The sequence below is a fragment of the Chaetodon trifascialis genome, chromosome 17, assembly GCF_039877785.1.
Source record: "Chaetodon trifascialis isolate fChaTrf1 chromosome 17, fChaTrf1.hap1, whole genome shotgun sequence".
Lineage (NCBI taxonomy): Eukaryota > Metazoa > Chordata > Actinopteri > Chaetodontiformes > Chaetodontidae > Chaetodon > Chaetodon trifascialis.
In genome coordinates this window covers 322,501-339,526 of record NC_092072.1, presented here as the reverse complement: position 1 = coordinate 339,526, position 17,026 = coordinate 322,501, and the positions used below count along the sequence as shown (strand labels likewise).

The following is a 17,026-nucleotide window of genomic DNA, read 5'->3' as shown; positions in this document are numbered from 1 at the left end:
CACATGTGTGTGTGTGTGTGTGTGTGTGTGTGTGTGTGTGTGTGTGTGTGTGTGTGTGTGTGTGTGTGTGTGTGTGTTTTATTCACAGTTCTGCAAACATGTTTTCATGTTTTTGCTGTTCGAAGGACTTTTTTACTATTTAATAACCGTCTGTATCGATTCAATGCGATGTTGGCTGAGACCAATCATCAGTCAATCACAGATCGATCACTGTTCTCCCTCCAGTCCAACAGGGTTCGCTGTTCGTCGCTCCGCTTCGCTCTCCTCAAAGCGAAGTGTCGTCGATGCGGAACTGCGTGTGTGTGTTTACGTCCCCGCTGGCTCTCTTTGTTCGCAGAGAAGGAGGAAAATGTGCGCCGTGCAGCTGCTGCGGGTGTCGGTACATGAGCGGATCAGCGCCGCCGCTGAAGACTTTCTGCTGCAGGTGGAAAAAGGAGAAGAAGCGGCTGAAATCCCGGCGCTGAGAGCGCTGCTCACCGAGCGGCTAACGGCGGCTGCGGAGGAGATCGTCGGTCTGTTGGAGGAAACCGTGGCGGAGTACGAAGACAGAGTCGAGCGGTCAGAGCGGGAGATCTGCCGCCAGAGGAGGCTGCTGGATGCCGTGCTGAAGCCCGAAGTGAAGCTGCACAGAGCAGGTCAGTCCCTGCTCGCTGCTCCGAGGAGCCCGGAAACAGCACGCACATACTCACCAACACTTCCGCTCTACTTCAAAGTAAAAGTCCTGTCAGCCAAGGCACAGTAGTGTGACAGTGGAGGGCAGGCAGTTAGCTTAAAGGATTGAATTATTGTTATTATAGTTAAAATATTAAAGGAGGCTAATGGGACAAAGTAGTTAATCCGCTTGGAGCTTTAGAGGCTTTAGATGAAGCAGGTGAAGAGAAACTGGTGTGTTTCACCTTCAACATCTTCCTGTGACTGGAAATAACGCTGGCGACTGCGTGGTAGATTCACCAGGTGTTCAGTGGGCGGGACGGTCACCTGACTCCAACACGTCACCAATACAGCGATCTGACTGGTGAGGTGGAGCAGAGAGAGACGGTCTGTTCTCACATCTCAACGCTCACACTTTAGTTTTCGAGCCATGAGGAAACGTGTCTTTCATGATATGTGACTTTTAACGTGTCAGTGTTCATCAGAGGTTGTGTTGTCTCCTCAGAGTCTCTGCAGGCAGTGACCCTGAACCACCCAGACCTCCAGTCTCCAGTCGTCCCTGCAGACCTGAACCAGACAGCAGCTGAGGGAGTGGACAGCGACGCTTCCTGCCGGCAGACACCTCGCTCTCCTTCACCCACCTACCATCCACCCGTCTCACCGAGCAGCTCGGCCGTCCACAGCGATGCTGACCCAGACAGCGACTGGACCGAACAGAGTCAGACTCTGAGACCTCCGAGGAAAAAGAAGAGAGGACGGCCTCCGCTCACCATCAGAAACAAACGGAAGCGGTCGAGTCCGGCTCAGAGTTTCTTTTGTCAAGTTTGCGGACGGTCTCTGCAGGGGAAAGGCTTCCTGCTCAAACACGTGCTGCAGGTCTGTGCCAAGGACCCGGACAGCCGCTGCGGCTTCTGCGGCGAGCGTTTGGACACTGCAGATGCTTTGACGGCTCACCTGCAAACGCACCAGGAGAAAAGTAAAACCTGCTCGTTCTGTGGGAAAACCTTCCAGTCGATTCTCGCGCAGGAGCTGCATGTGCGGCTGCACACCGGAGAGAAACCGTACAGCTGCGACATCTGTGGCAAGAAGTTCAGCCAGAAGGGCAACCTCAGCTCACACATCCGCGTCCATGCTGCAGAGAAACCCTTCAAATGCAAAGAGTGCAGCCGGGCTTTCTGTCACATGTCGTCTTTAGAGAGACACATGCAGGAGCACAGCAGCGAGGTGGTGCACACCTGCAGCATCTGCAGTCAGGAGTTCAGGAAGCAGCGCAGCTTGCAGCGACACATGGTGACTCATCAGAAGGACGCCACTGTCAAACCGAAGAGGTACCGCAGCTCTGCACTGTCCTTCCACTGCAAAGTGTGCGGGGATGCCTTCGACAAGAGAACCTTCTTGGTGAAACACGTGGAGACTCATCTGCAGGACCCGGACTGTTGCTGCGGACTCTGCGGACACCAGTACGAGTCCCCGGCTAGCCTCGCCACTCACCTGCGCTCCCACCGCGAGATTGGCAACACCTGTCACGTTTGTGGGAAGTGCTTCCCGGCTCATGCTGCGCTGGAGATGCACATGAGGATCCACACCGGAGAGAAACCATACAGCTGCAGCTTCTGCGGGAAAGCTTTCAACCAGAGCGGCAACCTGAAGACACACCTGAAGATCCACACCGGTGAGAGAGCGTTCTCCTGCAGCCTCTGCGGGAAGGGCTTCACGCAGAAACAGACTCTGGACACTCACGTCCGCTTCCACAACAAGGAGAGACGCTTCCTGTGCCAGGTCTGCGGGAAGGGCTTCATGCAGGACGTGGACCTGAAGAGGCACATGCTGATCCACACCGGAGAGAAACCGTACAGCTGCAGGGTCTGCGGCAAGAGCTTCCAGGCCAAACGATCGCTCAACGGGCACCTCAAAGTCCACTCCGGGGGGGGCGTGGGACCGGAGCTGGATCAGGCCTCGGGGCAGCCGAGGACGGACAGCTTCTACTCAGGCTTCATCCAGCTGTAGAGGTCGGGGCTTCATGTTTCTCAAAGTCTCAAACATAGATAGTTTTGACGTCGGTGCTGAAGCTTGATGAGCTCAGCAGGTGCTTTAAATGTCACATGTTGCAGTAGAACAAAGAATAAAGTCCAGAGATGAACGTGAAAGTAGCTTCTTGGTGCAGTTTGGTCTCAGAGTCGCTGTGGACATTTATGAACACGATGAATTTCTTTCATCACATTATCACTCGGTTTCAGGTGGAACCGTCCTGATAGGCTCACTGGACAGAAAGTCAGCATCACCCGTCCATCAGAAACTCGTCTCACTTTGAGAAACATGAACCTGTTTGTCTGTTTTCATTGAACTAAAGAAGCCAAAGAGAAAGAGATCAGGTGAAGCTCTGATCAAAGAACAAACCCACATGAAGAAGCTGCTCATCACTTTGTGATATTTAGTGTTTGATGGAATGAAGACGCTCTGTTTGTTTCACAGGAAACCAGAAACATCTTCAAAATAAAACATTCCATTCAGAGAATCTGAACCAATCAGCTGTTTGATCACCACACTGAGAGGAGCAGAAGAAAGCACTTCCTGTTTTCAATAATAAAATATCTGCTCTACTTCTGCTTTGTTTGTTTTCTGCCTCTAAATACTACAATACCCATGAGCCTCAGCTGCTGCTGCTGCTGCTGCTGCTGCTGCTGCTGCTGCTGCTGCTGCTGCTGCTGCTGCTGCTGCTGCTGCTGCTGTGGAGGAGGGGCCTGATCCGTCGTTTGACCTTGTTTGACTTTCTACCTTTGAGTCGACAGCGTTAACGACAACAGGTGACAGTAAAGTTTTCAGATTGTATTTTTTTTTACACATTTAAATTGAAATTAGATTTTATTTACAACATCAGGACACGTATCGAGCAGGTGGACTGAAGACTTAAATGTTCCACCTGAGCAAACACCTGGCGACAGTGACAAGATAAGATAAGATAAGATAAGATAAGATAAGATAAGATAAGATAAGATAAGATAAGAAGGACAAACTTCCGTTAAACAGATGGAAACCTGGAGCAGAAGAGGAGTCCATCGACCGTCTGACAGTCTTTTCTTCAAGGGTTCGTCTTATTTCACAGAATATATTTCAGACTGACAGTCTGTGTAAACCTCTCGTCTTCAGCAAGTACGCACGTGTCAGTACAAGTATGCACATGTCAGTACAAGTATGCACATGTCAGTACAAGTATGCACATGTCAGTACAAGTACGCACATGTCAGTACAAGTACGCACATGTCAGTACATGCCATTACATGTACGCACATGTCAGTACAAGTACGCACATGTCAGTACATGCCATTACATGTACGCACATGTCAGTACAAGTACGCACATGTCAGTACATGCCATTACATGTACGCACATGTCAGTACATGTACCCTGAACAGCAGCATCAGTTTTGTTGCAGTATTATTAGCAGTAACAGCAGTTGTTATTAAATATATATATTTTATTGATATTCTATATTATATATAATTAACATACCGATGTCTCCACGGTGTCCGCTCTGAGTTCTGGTACCGGAGCCTTTTTTTTTTTTGGTCGTAGTATCTATAGTATGTGTAGTAACTGTAGTATATACTATGTGTAGTGTCAGTATGAGCAGTGCGTCCTCCGGTCCAGCAGGGGGCACACTCACTCTCACCTCTCACTGTGAACTCGTCGACCCGGAACAGACTCGCGTTGTTTTCCTTCCTGCTGGCCGCTGGACGGACCTCTGCACCGGGATGTCTCTGACAGAAACCCCGCCGCGCTGCGGGCTCCGGGCCCTGGCGGAGTCGGTGTCGGAGCAGCTGACCCGGGTCGGGGAGGAGATCTTGGCGCTGCTGGAGAAGCGGAGCGGAGGCTTCGGAGGCCGCCTGCTCCACCTGCTGCGGCCGCTGCTCACCGAGCGGCTGGCGGCGGCGGCGGAGCGGATCGTCGGGCTGTTGGAGCGGGAGGTGGAGGAGTACCGGCGGCAGCTGGAGCGGCACAAGCGGCTGCTGGAGGCGGTGCTGAGCCCGGTGGTCCGACTGAACCGGACAGGTGAGTTTTACTCTTCCGGTTCTCCTTCAGACTGCCGCCATGTTGGAGCCACATCAGCGCTGTCAGTGTTGCTAGGTAACCAGAGAGCAGCCAATCAGAGGTCAGAGATCAAACAGAGACAGTCAGTAACCGTCAGGTTCAGGTTCAGCCAATCGCAGCAGCGCTGCTTTCTGCGTGAATATGAACGTTTGGAGGTTTTACACTGACAGACAGCAAACGGCCATCAGCTGCACCAGTCTGTCAAAGTGGGACATGCGACCAGCTGGTCCACACAGGAGACGGACATTGGACCAGTTGGACCTTTTCAGTGATGTTTAGTCACAGAGCGATCGATGTCTTCGCTTCCTTTGATCCACCTGAGCAACACAGGAAACTTTACAAAGAGACAAAAACGGGTCAATGATTAACCAATCACACAAAGCCGTCCCTGTCTCCCTGTCCAGATGCCGGCAGGCCTGCTTCCTGTGTCCACCCAGTGTTTGTGTGTATCAATAGTCTGATGTATTGATTAGTGAAGCTTGTGGTGATGATGCTGACAGATGAGGAAGTCTGCTTTTAAACGTCCTCACAGCCTCAAAGTGATGTCTCCACGGCGTCCACTCTGAGTTCTGGTACCGGAGCGTGTTTGTTTTGTGTTTTTTTGTTTTGTTTTGTTTTTTGTTTGTTTGTTTTTGTTGTTTTTTTAGCTCCGGATGTCAGGAGCTGTCAGTGATTTCGGACCAGGACGGTGTTTTGCTGCTGATGGACTGTGAACCGGCTCTGCAGCTGTTTCAAACATGTTTGGAAAAAGTTGTTTTTCACGTTAAAAGATATTCCACAAAAAATATTTCAACAGTTTTATTTTGATTTTCTCAATGACTTCTTCTTCGTCTTCTTCCTGTGTGCTGTGGTAGAGTCGTCCCCGTCCTTCAGGTCAAAGGCAAACATCACAGTTTGATGTTTGCAGCTTTATGAAGCTGATGAATTAATTATCATGTTTCATTTTTTCTTACAGATTTCATCAGGACAACCAGCGCTAACAGAAGCCCCCCCACGCCGTCTGAGGCTGACCCCGCCCACCTGCCCACAGCCTTGCCCAGCTCCGCCTCCTCAGACGCCTCTGCAGCAGAGAGCGACCATGGCGACGACGACTGGAGGGAAAGCGACGACTCTTCCAGTAGGACAAGCAGGACAGATGGAGGCCGGAGACAGCGGGCGGTGTCTGAGGACCGTCCAGCCGCTCACCGCTGTGTCAACTGCGGAAAAAGTTTCCGCCACAAAGGGAATCTGGTGAAACACGTGGAAACTCACTCGGATAATCCGGAGTGTCTCTGTGGAGTCTGCGGTCAACACTGCAAAGCCTCAGATGATTTGTTCGACCACCTCAGATCTCACAGAGAAACCCTCGGCAGCGGTGGAACATGCCAGATCTGCGGGAAGACGTTTCAGAACATGGAGACCCACATGAGGAGTCACACTGGAGTCAAACCCTACGGTTGCGACGTCTGCAGCAAGAGCTTCCCCCGACCTGGAGCACTGAGGAGACACAGGAAGATCCACAGCAGGAGGACGCCAGACGTCTGCCCGGTCTGTGGACTGAGCTTCACCCAGAACCAGCTGCTCCAGGAACACCTGAAGACACACGATGAGGACGATGGAGACCGGAGCGAGGAGGACGACGAAGGTGGCCAGTCACAGACGTCATCTCAGCCCTCCTCGCTCTGCTGCAGAGTCTGCGGCGATTCCTTCCACAGCCGAGGGTTCTTGAGGAAACACGCTGAGACGCACTGCAGGGAGTCTCAGAGCGTCTGCGGCGTCTGCGGGCAGCAAGTGGACTCACCTGATGGTTTGCTGACCCACTTGCAGTCTCACAGAGAGACCAGCGGGACCTGCAGCATCTGCGCTAAGAGTTTCCAGAACATGGAGGCACATATGCGAAGCCACACAGGGATCAAACCGTACCGCTGCAGTATCTGCAACAAACGCTTCCCCCGACCTGGAGCGCTGAGGCGCCACAAGAAGATCCACGGTGGAGAGCGACCGTACACCTGCCAGCGCTGCGGGAAGTCGTTCATCGAGAGCAGTGCCTTAAAGACTCACAGCAGGAGCCACGACGATGACGACGCCGAGCCTCTGCAGGACTCTCAGAGTCTGAAGATTCCAGCTGTGGAAGAGAACACAGAAGCGCCGACGCAGACGTCTCACTGCTGTAAAGTCTGTGGCGAGTCTTTTCAGAGTAAAGGCAGTTTGAGGAAACATGCTAATAGCCACTCAGTGGAGTCCGTCTGCGGCATCTGCGGTGAAAGTTTACCGCCATCAGAGACCCTGACGGACCACCTGCAGACTCACAGAGACGCCGGTAAAATCTGTCACATCTGTGGTAAAAGCTACCAGAACATTGAGACTCACATGCGGAGTCACACCGGCATCAAACCATACTGCTGCGGCGTCTGTGGTAAATCCTTCCCACGGCCCGGCGCTCTGCGGCGCCACAAGAGGATCCACACCGGGGAGCGACCGTACATCTGCGAGTTCTGTGGAAAGACGTTCATCGATAACGGCGCTCTGATGACACACATCAGGAACCACACTGGGGACAAACCGGCCCACCGAGTCTCCTGTGAGACCTGCGGGAAGAGCCTGGCATCGGTCCACGTCCTGGAGGTCCACAAGAGGATCCACACGGGCGAGAAGCCGTTCCAGTGTCGTGTCTGCGGGAAAGCCTTCAGGCAGGTGGGAGGACTAAACGCCCACATGATGACCCACACCGGGGAGAAGCCCTTCAGCTGCAGCCTGTGCAACAAGAGCTTCAGCACCAAAGGATACCTGGAGACCCACATCCGCTTCCACAAGAAGGAGCGAGCGTTCAGCTGCCACCTGTGCTGGAAGGCCTTCGTCACCAAGAACGACCTGAAGAAACACCTGCTGACGCACACCGGAGAGAAACCCTACAGCTGCAGGGTCTGCGGGAAGAGCTACCAGGAGAAACGCTCCAGAGACGTCCACATGAAGGTCCACCTAGACGTCCGGATCAGCAAAGAACCAATGAGGAGGCAGGACAGTCTGCAGTCAGACTTCATACAGCTGTAGTGTGCAGGCAGACCAGTGCTGATACTGGTTTACGAACTGACAGACCAGCTGGGTTTGTTCAGATTCATGTTCCTCTGTCAAACTGATCAGAAATCTGCTGCGATGGTTCTTCAGTTGTTAGTAGTGCTGTCAGGAGATTTAAAAAATTAATCTAATTAATTACAGGATTTGTAATTAATTAATCTAATTTATCGCATTTTAATCTCATATGTGCTAAAGGTCCCCAAATAAAGAATTTGAATTCTAGGACATTAATTCACTGACGTTCACATTACAGCTGGTGAATCTTTTCATCACTGTAGTTCTCGACGGTAGCTGGAAATTAGAGTCAGATGACGCTATCTGAAACGCCTTTCAGGCCCTCGTCTGCCACGATTGAAGTCGGCCTGCAATCAGCAGCAACACTCTGCGATTGAGTTTGTCAGTTTTTCCGTCGTGGCTCTGCTCATTCGTTTTGTGGGTTGGCGCAGTGAGCTCACGGTCGCACTAGCGGCACTAGCAGCAACTACATGTTTAGCGTTTAAATGATAATTCAGGCTGGAGCTGCTACGGTGAGAGGAAAAGTCTTTTTTACACAAGGTGCAAATCACTGCGTTCTTGTTAATAGTCCCGTCTTTGTTCTTTTTATAAATTAACTTGCCGTTCAAAGGTCCAAGTAGGCTTGCCTCGCTCTCCGGTGTCGCATCCACATCTGTTGTCACCCTGCTTTTGACTAGTGGCGCAGGTAGGATGCGACCTGGTCACTCAAAGAGCCAAATTTAAAATGCTTGCGCATTGACTTGCCACTCATGATTAATTGCGTTAATTTTTATAGCGCGTTAATTTGCAGCATAATTAATTAATCTAATTAACGCGTTACACTGACAGCCCTAGTTGTTAGCAAAGAAACCTGTTTGTCTGAAGACCCAAACGTGTAAGAAACATTCAAATCCTATTTAGCCGTTTCAGAAATGTCACTCTTTTACTCGGAACCATGTTTCAGACATGTTTTCTGATGAGCTACAAACGACTCGTCTCTTCAGGTCATTCATTGTTCGGCTACAAAAAGCCAGAAGAGAAGAGAGCTTCTGTTTCCCACAGATCAAGACCACATCTTCAGCAGTTTGGTTTCACCAGCTGTCAAAACTACAAAAAGATTCAATTTGTGTGACAAAGAAAGCATCACATCGTCACAGTTACTGACATTTTTTGCAGTGGAAAAAAACCATCTGGACAGACTGAAATCAGCTGTTGTGCTATCGTTAAATCAATACTGTGATACAGTGTTCTTAAAAATGTGTTCCTGGAACAGTTTGGCCAGAATAAACTTCAGCTTCATGCTTTGAGTCACATTTAGTCATTTTGCCAAAATCAAAGTTGACATCAGGCGTAAAGTCAGTTGTTTGTTTGTTGTCATCAAACAGCTTGTTCACTCCATAAAGTCACTAAATCATGAATCTTTTCTGCAGAAACAAGCAGCGAACGCAACGCGAACAAACCATCCAGCAGCTCCAGAGCAGCACGGTGGCTGATTATTCCTGCGGTCATTGAACTATTCCAGCTGTCCCTGAATGAGGGTTTTTTTGTAATTCTCTTTTTATTGCCTCTCCAACAAGTAACAGCAACAACATTTACACAGAAAAAACACGATAGAAAAATAATTAAATGAAAAAAAGTATTTTTAAAAATAAATACACACTCACAGAGTAGGCATCGACATTTCAGTTCAGCTATTCGCACGGCAGTGACGCCCAGCCCCCCCAGCCCCCCCAGCATCCTCCCATCAGATTCCATATTCAGTAAGAACATGTCCGCCACGAGCCACAACCAGCACCTTCCACATGAAACGGCCGTCAGTTCCTCTCAGGGATGGAGGGGTTTTGATATTCCCGGGGTTCTTTGAATGACCTTGAAATGTCGCAGGGATCGTTGAATGGCTTGTGAGGATTCTGTAAATGTCCTCTGGACCTTCAGAGGTCTGCAGGAGTCGCCGAATCACTTCCAGGGTCCTGGAGTCGCTCCAGGAGTCTTTAAATGACGTCTGCGCAGTCCTTGAAACATTTCAGGGGTCTTTGAGTTCACACACACACACACACACACACACACACACACACGTAGTGGTGGAAAGTAACTAAGGACATTTACTCAAGTATTTGAGTATTTCCAAGTTATGCAACTTTCTAGTTGTACTTAACATTTTTTACTCCATCACAACATCCGATCAGCACATTCAGATCAATTATTTAATCAGAATCAAATCAATGATGACGTGTTACTGCGATGAAGATCAGAGTCACCATTTTTAACTGCGACAGAGTATTATTCACACTTTTACTTCAGCAAAAGTACTTCCTCTACTTTCCGCAACCTGAGAGTCACGTGATTGACAGGTGTGTCTCTGAAGGGCTGACAGGTGAGTCCCTGACACTGACCCTCTGGCAGGGTCACGTGAGTCATTAGGATCACGTGACCGTGTTCCGCTGAAGTCAGCTGAGTTAAAACGTGCTCAAACTTCCAAAATAAACGACTGAGAGAAAGTCTTTGGAGTTTGTGAATGTCGGATGTTCACGTAGTCGCTGAATCAGTTTTGGGGCCAATGAGATGCTAAAATGTTGAAATGAAACACATTTTAAGACAAATTTCAGGCTTTTTGGAGGGGAATCAAATACCAGGAAGTAAATTGCACAGAAATCATTTTCCTCTAGATTCCGGTCAGTGTCAGTCATAGAAAAGAGTCATAAACAAGTTCAGAAGCTTCAGGCCTCGATATTAATTTGAATATTAATATAATAACAATGAGACCGCCGGAGCAGTTGAAATGTCTGCTTCCGCAGTGCTTTTATTGTGACGACTTCCTGTCTGCCGCTGTGTCAGTGTGTCTAACCTGGCTGTCTCCGCTCGGGCTGACATTAAACCTGCAGCAGCTCTCGTGTCTCGTTCGGTTTTCTGTCGGTCCAAACATGCTGAAGCTCGACATGTTGCGGCTGTTTGTGGACCAGCGGCTCAGCGCGCTCACCGACGACATTTTCCGGCGTTTTGCCAAGACGATCGCCGAATATGAAGGCGAGATTTCCCGGTTAAAGCAGGAGATCGACCGACAGCGGGGACCGCTGGAGACAGCTGGACGACCGGAGGACAGAGGTCAGTGGACAAAGACTCTTAGTTTGTTGGTTTGATAAAGAAAATGTCCGCTCAGTGTGTGACGTAGGCGGATTTTCCCGCCAGATGTCGCTGTCGCATTGAAGACAAACTGAAGTTAAACTGGAAACCAGTGCTGATTTGATGCTAGGACCAGTCTGGCATCAAAAGTCACGATCAGACAGCTGTTTCCATGGCAACAGTCAGTAGAAGTGAACTGCTTCCATTTCAAGTAAAAGTACTGCACTGAAAATCCTACAGAAGTATTGTGCTGTACCATTAGTGATGTGTCAACGTCTTAGCACCCCCGTCCACACTGATGGACAAGAGACGAGGACACCGTTCACACTGACGGACAAGAGACGAGGACACCGTTCACATTGACGGACGAGAGACAAAGACACCGTTCACATTGACGGACAAGAGACAAAGACACCGTTCACATTGACGGACGAGAGACAAAGACAGCGTTCACACTGACGGACGAGAGACAAAGACACCGTTCACATTGACGGACGAGAGACAAAGACAGCGTTCACATTGACGGACGAGAGACAAAGACAGCGTTCACACTGACGGACGAGAGACAAAGACACCGTTCACACTGACGGACGAGAGACAAAGACAGCGTTCACACTGACGGACAAGAGACAAACTATTACTTTTACTGTCTTTCTGACGTTAACATTTAAATATTTTCTGATTTTTTTTCTCAGGTGTTCTGCAGATTTTCACCACAGAAGAAGAGCAGCAGGTAAGGGGGCGGAGCTTCCATCTGCACATCAAACAGGAGGAGGGTGGCGCTTCAGGACCAGAGGAGACCGACACCGAGTCCACGCAGAGCCCCGACTGGCTGAGGGAGAGACCTGAAACAGACCGGAGTCCCTCTTCCAATCAGATCCAGTCCTGCGGAGACGAGGCAGGACGTCACCCTCCTGTTAGCAAACAGGAAGTGCCTAGCGTCAAACAGGAAGTGGGCAAGGATGACACAATGGTGGAGGCTGCAGTCAGAGCAGAGATCAGCTCCCAGCAGGAAGGTCAGTGCAGTCAGGAGGCGTTTTCACCCTCTGATTGGTTCACTTTAACACCTCCGACACACCACATCATGTGACCTCCTTTAAACAGGTCACATGATGCTCATTTTCAGGGTCTTCTACAACAGATTTACATGCTTGAATGTTCAAAAAACACGTTTTTCTCATCCTGTCCACTGCGTCAGCACCGCACTGTTTTAGCTCCAGTCCCCCTTCAGGCCTGCCTCCTGACAACAGTCTGCTCTGATTGGTCAGTTCACACAGACCCGGGCAGGCACCTCTCACCGTGTTTCCTGTTAGCTCCGGCGCTGTTTTAGCTTTAAGCTTTATAACTTTGCAGATGTTTTACATGCAACAAAAAACAGACAATAGGATTCTTCTTGTCCTCCAGGTGTTCTGCAGATTTTCGCCACAGAAGAAGAGCAGCAGGTGAGGGGGCGGAGCTTCCATCTGCACATCAAAGAGGAGGAAGGTGGACCTTCAGGACCAGAGGGGACCAACACCGAGTTCACACACAGTCCTGATTGGCTGATGGAGAGCTACGAGGATGAGGGAAGTTCTTCATCCAGTCACATCCAGTCCCTCAGAGAGTCAGACCCTCTGATCTGTCCAGAGCCTGGAGGTAACTGCATTACTACAGACCACAACAGGGACTCTGTCATCCAATCAGAGTCATGCACTGAAGACAGTGATGATGCCCAGGCGGAACCAGGTCTCCGGTATACTTGGGAAACTGGGACTCGGCCTCTTGTAGACCAGAAGCTTCTGGTCTGCGGCAGCTGCGGCCAAGAGTTCAGCTCAATGCGAACTCTGAGGAAACACATCAGACGAAACACATCTCAGGACCAGCACCAGATGTCCTGCAGCCTCCGCAGACACAAGGCCCCCTTCCAGAGTCCTGCCAAGTCCTTCAGTTGCAGAATCTGCAGGAGTTCCTTCTACACGCAGGGGATTCTGATCCGGCACGCCATGAACCACTGCAAAGAGCCAGAGAGCCGGTGCGGGGCCTGTGGGGACTGTCTGGAGTCCACCGAGATCCTGAGAGTCCACCTGCAGTCCCACAAAGAGCTGGGTAGCACCTGTGATGTGTGCGGGAAGAAGTGCAGCTCCATCAAGAGGATGGAGATCCACAAACGGGTCCACACCGGAGAGAAACCGTACAGCTGCGGGTTCTGCACCCGAAAGTTCAGCAGGAAGGAGAGTTTGGACAGACACCTGAAGATCCACAGCGGGGACAGACCACACTGCTGCGGACACTGCAGGAAGACCTTCACCAGGAGGGAGTATCTGGTCCAACACCTGAAGACCAACCACACAGAAAGAGCAGGTCCACCTCCAGGGACTGAGCCCTTCAGCCTGACGCTGTGAAACTCATTCTGACCGGCAGTAAGATTCGGCAGGTGGCGGGGAAAAGAACCGGAGCAGTTTCTCAGCAGCCAGACCAAACTTCACGTCATTAGCATAGAATTAAACGGCTGTGATGATTAAATCATCTTTTACAGGATCTGCCTATGGTTTTTCTGACTTGATTAACTTGTGGAGTGTCTCAGAGAAGTGTCCTGATTGGTTGATCTACAGCGTCCAGAACAGTGACGGCGGACAGTAGTGGACGGGGTGGATGGTGTCTAATGGGTACAAATTCAGATTTTATTTATGTTGCAATATTTTCTACCTCAAACCAAAGAAATATTCAGCATGTGGAGATTCACCTGCTCAAACAGCGTTTTTCATGTTAAATTACATTAAATTAAACATCTTCATTTGTCTAAGTTTGTGTTGTTGATCATTCCGTGATCATCATATATCGTCTGTCAGTACAACTTCAAAATGAGCAGAACTGGTATTAAGGAAACCAAAGCAGTCCAAAGACGGTCCCGGATCAGCCAAACACAGGCTGAACGACGGTCCAAAACAGCCTCCACTGGTCCTGGACGCTCTTTGGACTGTTGTTCTGTCATTTGTTGTGAAAAGAAACATGGTGGACTCATTCTAAGGTGACAGAAACTCCACTGCTCTTATTTTCAGGTGATTCTACGCTGATGTCACAGAACTGTGAATATTATTTTACATTTCTGCCAATAGATCCTTTAAATCTTCCACAACCTTGAAATCAGTGTTTAACTACTTTTTACTGTGGCTGAACGTTTCCCTGGATTTTACTAGACCACCACCTGTTGCACAAGTGGTAACACTGTCGCCTCTCAGCTAGAAGGTCCCGGTTCGATTCCCGCTGTGGGCGCTGCTGGCGTGTCCTCCACCATGTCTTCAGTGCCTGCTGCTCGAGGAAAAAGGGCCTTTCTGTGTGGAGTGTGCATGTTCACCCGGGGATTCCTCCTTAAAAATACCCCCACTAAAAACATGCAAGCAGACCACCACCTGACCAATGGTGACAAAAGAAAACTGGGTCCCCGGGCGCCGGTCGGATGGCCGCCCACCGCTCCTGGAAGGACGACCAGGATGGGTTAAACGCGGAAGACAAATTTCACCAGTGCACGGCGTGTGTGGATGTGTTGTGTGACCAATAAAGAGGATTGTCCCTCCGATTCTGTTGACCCCCAGAACACGCTTTCCACTCACCCGTGTCTTCCTGGTTTGTACCACAAGAGGGCGGCAGAGCGTCAGCCAGAGAAACTCTCAGGTGCAGCGAAGGTAAGGTCGTTCTGATTCGCTGGATCACCTGATCATCATCCATTACGACGCTCTGAGTATCTGCTCAGCGTTTTGTTCACCCACAACCCAGGAGCCAAAACCCTGACCGGACTAGACCGAACCAGACCAGACTAGACTATACTGGACTGGACTGGACTGAACTGGACTAGACTATACTGGACTGGACTGGACTGACAGTTAAGAACAAACCAGCTTTCATTAAGAGGAGCATGTGGGAGGAAGAGAGGGAGTGTGTGTGTGTGTGTGTGTGTGTGTGTGTGTGTGTGTGTGTGTGTGTGTGTGTGTGTGTGTGTGTGTGTGTGTGTGTGTGTGTGTGTGTGTGTGCGCGCGTGCGCGCGCATCTGTGTTTGCATGTCTGTGTGCCTGTGTGTGTGTGTGCATGTGGGTGGTGATCATTTCCAGGAAGAGGTACAGAGAGGGAGAGTGTGTGTGTGTGTTTCCTGGTCCACCGGGTGTATCCTGTTAAAACACACACACACACACACACACACACACACACACACACATTGGGTCATGGTGTCGATGTGTTGCTCATTAACTTGATGGACGTCACTGTCAGGATCAAAACATTCAAAACTCTATAAAGAAAAACAAACATTTTAAAAAGAGTGATGGAGTCAAGCTTCAGGTCAAAGGTCATTAACGATGAACAGTGAAGTGAATGTGAACACATGATGATTGTGGAGTGACGCTGATGATTTTCATGTTTGTCTTTGATAGAAGGAACAAATGTTTTGTAACGAGTCAAAGCTGCGACACAAAGATCCAAAAATGAAGTTAAAACACGAACAACCATCGTCCCACACGAGGGACCAGAGGAGGAACGAGTCCAACCGAAGACCCGCATGATTACTGATCCTTCGCATGATTACTGATCCTTCGCATGATTACTGATCATTTAAATCATTCAGATCGTTCAAATCTTTTGGAGGAAAAGCAGCAAATCAAACATCAAATGACTCAACAACAAAAATCAGTGACACCATTAAAACTTTTATTGTCATTTTTCACAATAAATACAAAATCAATAGTTAATCGATCTGAATCAATCACACGTTCATCACTGAATAAGGACTGTTGTCCGTTGTATTATTGGAGTTTTGTTGACGATGCAGTTTTTCCTGCTGCCAGTTTGAATCACCTCAAATCTTTTTAGTATTATTTTGTACTGTAGCTGCAGATGAACAGAAACTACAGTACAAGTACTTCAAGCCTGTACTTGTGTCCTGAGCTCTTCTGCAGCCAACAGGGGGCGCCTCTGCTGTGACAGCGGGACGTCTTCACAGACAGACCTCTTCAGCTGGTCCCGCAGTGAACCAGGACCCTGTCCTCATGCAGACCAGATCCCGGTCCGTCTGTGTCTGTCCAGACCTCACCTGGTAGACTGTGTCCATCCTGCAGGTCCTGGATTCAGTTCCAGCCCGTCGTCCCCCCACAAAGACTAAACTGAAGAGAAGCCGGACCACCACAGAGGACACATGACATTTAATCTATTTTCATTTAATCTGATCAAATTTAATCTGATCAAATTTATTTTAATCTGATCTAATTTAAATTGATTTAATTTAATCTGATCGAATTTATTTTAATCTAATCTAATTTAATCTGATCTAATTATTTTAATCTGATGTAATTTATTATAATCTGATCTAATTTAATCTGATCTAATTTATTTTAATCTGATCAAATTTAATCTGATCTAATTTATTTCAATCTGATGTAATTTATTTTAATCTGATGTAATTTATTTTAATTTGATCTAATTTATTTTAATCTGATCTAATTTATTTTAATCTGATCTAATTTAATCTGATCAAATTTAATCTGATCTAATTATTTTAATCTGATCTAATTTATTTTAATCTGATCTAATTTAATCTGATCTAATTTATTTTAATCTGATCAAATTTAATCTGATCTAATTTATTTCAATCTGATCTAATTTATTTTAATCTGATCTAATTTATTTTAATCTGATCTAATTATTTTAATCTGATCTAATTTATTTTAATCTGATGTAATTTATTTTAATCTGATCTAATTTAATCTGATCTAATTTATTTTAATCTGATCTAATTTATTTTAATCTGATGTAATTTATTTTAATCTGATCTAATTTAATCTGATCTAATTTATTTTAATCTGATCTAATTTATTTTAATCTGATCTAATTTATTTTAATCTGATCTCATCTCAAAGTGAAGTGCACAGAAATATGAAACATGTAACTTTACTCACACGGAGAAGCACTCACGGTCACGCGCACCCTCGAGCGTCACCAGAGTAAATTAATGATACGTGCACGCGCGCCGCTCCTTCCTCCGAGCGTGCATGTGTGCGCGCGTCCGCCTGTGGCTGTGTGCACGCTCAGGTCCGGATCGGAGTTGCAGACCTGAAACGTTCCTGGGACGTTTGAAGCGGTTTTCTCGGATTGA

The 17,026-nt window shown here is 48.4% G+C and overlaps 4 protein-coding genes across 6 annotated transcripts in view; all 4 read left to right on the top strand.

The window, feature by feature from the left end:
- The first annotated feature begins 188 nt into the window (after positions 1 to 188).
- Positions 189 to 3,250, top strand: LOC139345728 (zinc finger protein 879-like). Its single transcript, XM_070984527.1, has 2 exons — positions 189 to 635; positions 1,157 to 3,250. The coding sequence occupies exons 1-2, from the start codon at positions 350 to 352 to the stop codon at positions 2,656 to 2,658; spliced, it is 1,788 nt and encodes a 595-aa protein (XP_070840628.1). The 5' UTR covers positions 189 to 349; the 3' UTR covers positions 2,659 to 3,250.
- Positions 3,251 to 4,364: 1,114 nt separating this feature from the next.
- Positions 4,365 to 9,388, top strand: LOC139345720 (zinc finger protein 26-like). The gene is made up of 2 exons (XM_070984517.1): positions 4,365 to 4,701; positions 5,696 to 9,388. The coding sequence occupies exons 1-2, from the start codon at positions 4,404 to 4,406 to the stop codon at positions 7,768 to 7,770; spliced, it is 2,373 nt and encodes a 790-aa protein (XP_070840618.1). The 5' UTR covers positions 4,365 to 4,403; the 3' UTR covers positions 7,771 to 9,388.
- Positions 9,389 to 10,573: 1,185 nt separating this feature from the next.
- LOC139345738 (oocyte zinc finger protein XlCOF6-like) lies at positions 10,574 to 13,690 on the top strand. The gene is made up of 3 exons (XM_070984540.1): positions 10,574 to 10,890; positions 11,604 to 11,924; positions 12,313 to 13,690. The coding sequence occupies exons 1-3, from the start codon at positions 10,710 to 10,712 to the stop codon at positions 13,287 to 13,289; spliced, it is 1,479 nt and encodes a 492-aa protein (XP_070840641.1). The 5' UTR covers positions 10,574 to 10,709; the 3' UTR covers positions 13,290 to 13,690.
- A 1,885-nt stretch (positions 13,691 to 15,575) lies between these two features.
- Positions 15,576 to 17,026, top strand: part of npr1a (natriuretic peptide receptor 1a) — a 36,606-nt gene continuing 35,155 nt past the window's right edge. For all 3 annotated transcript variants that reach the window (XM_070984510.1, XM_070984509.1, XM_070984511.1), the window contains exon 1: positions 15,576 to 17,026. This exon is cut by the window's right edge. The gene's annotated coding sequence lies outside the window, so the exon portion shown is untranslated.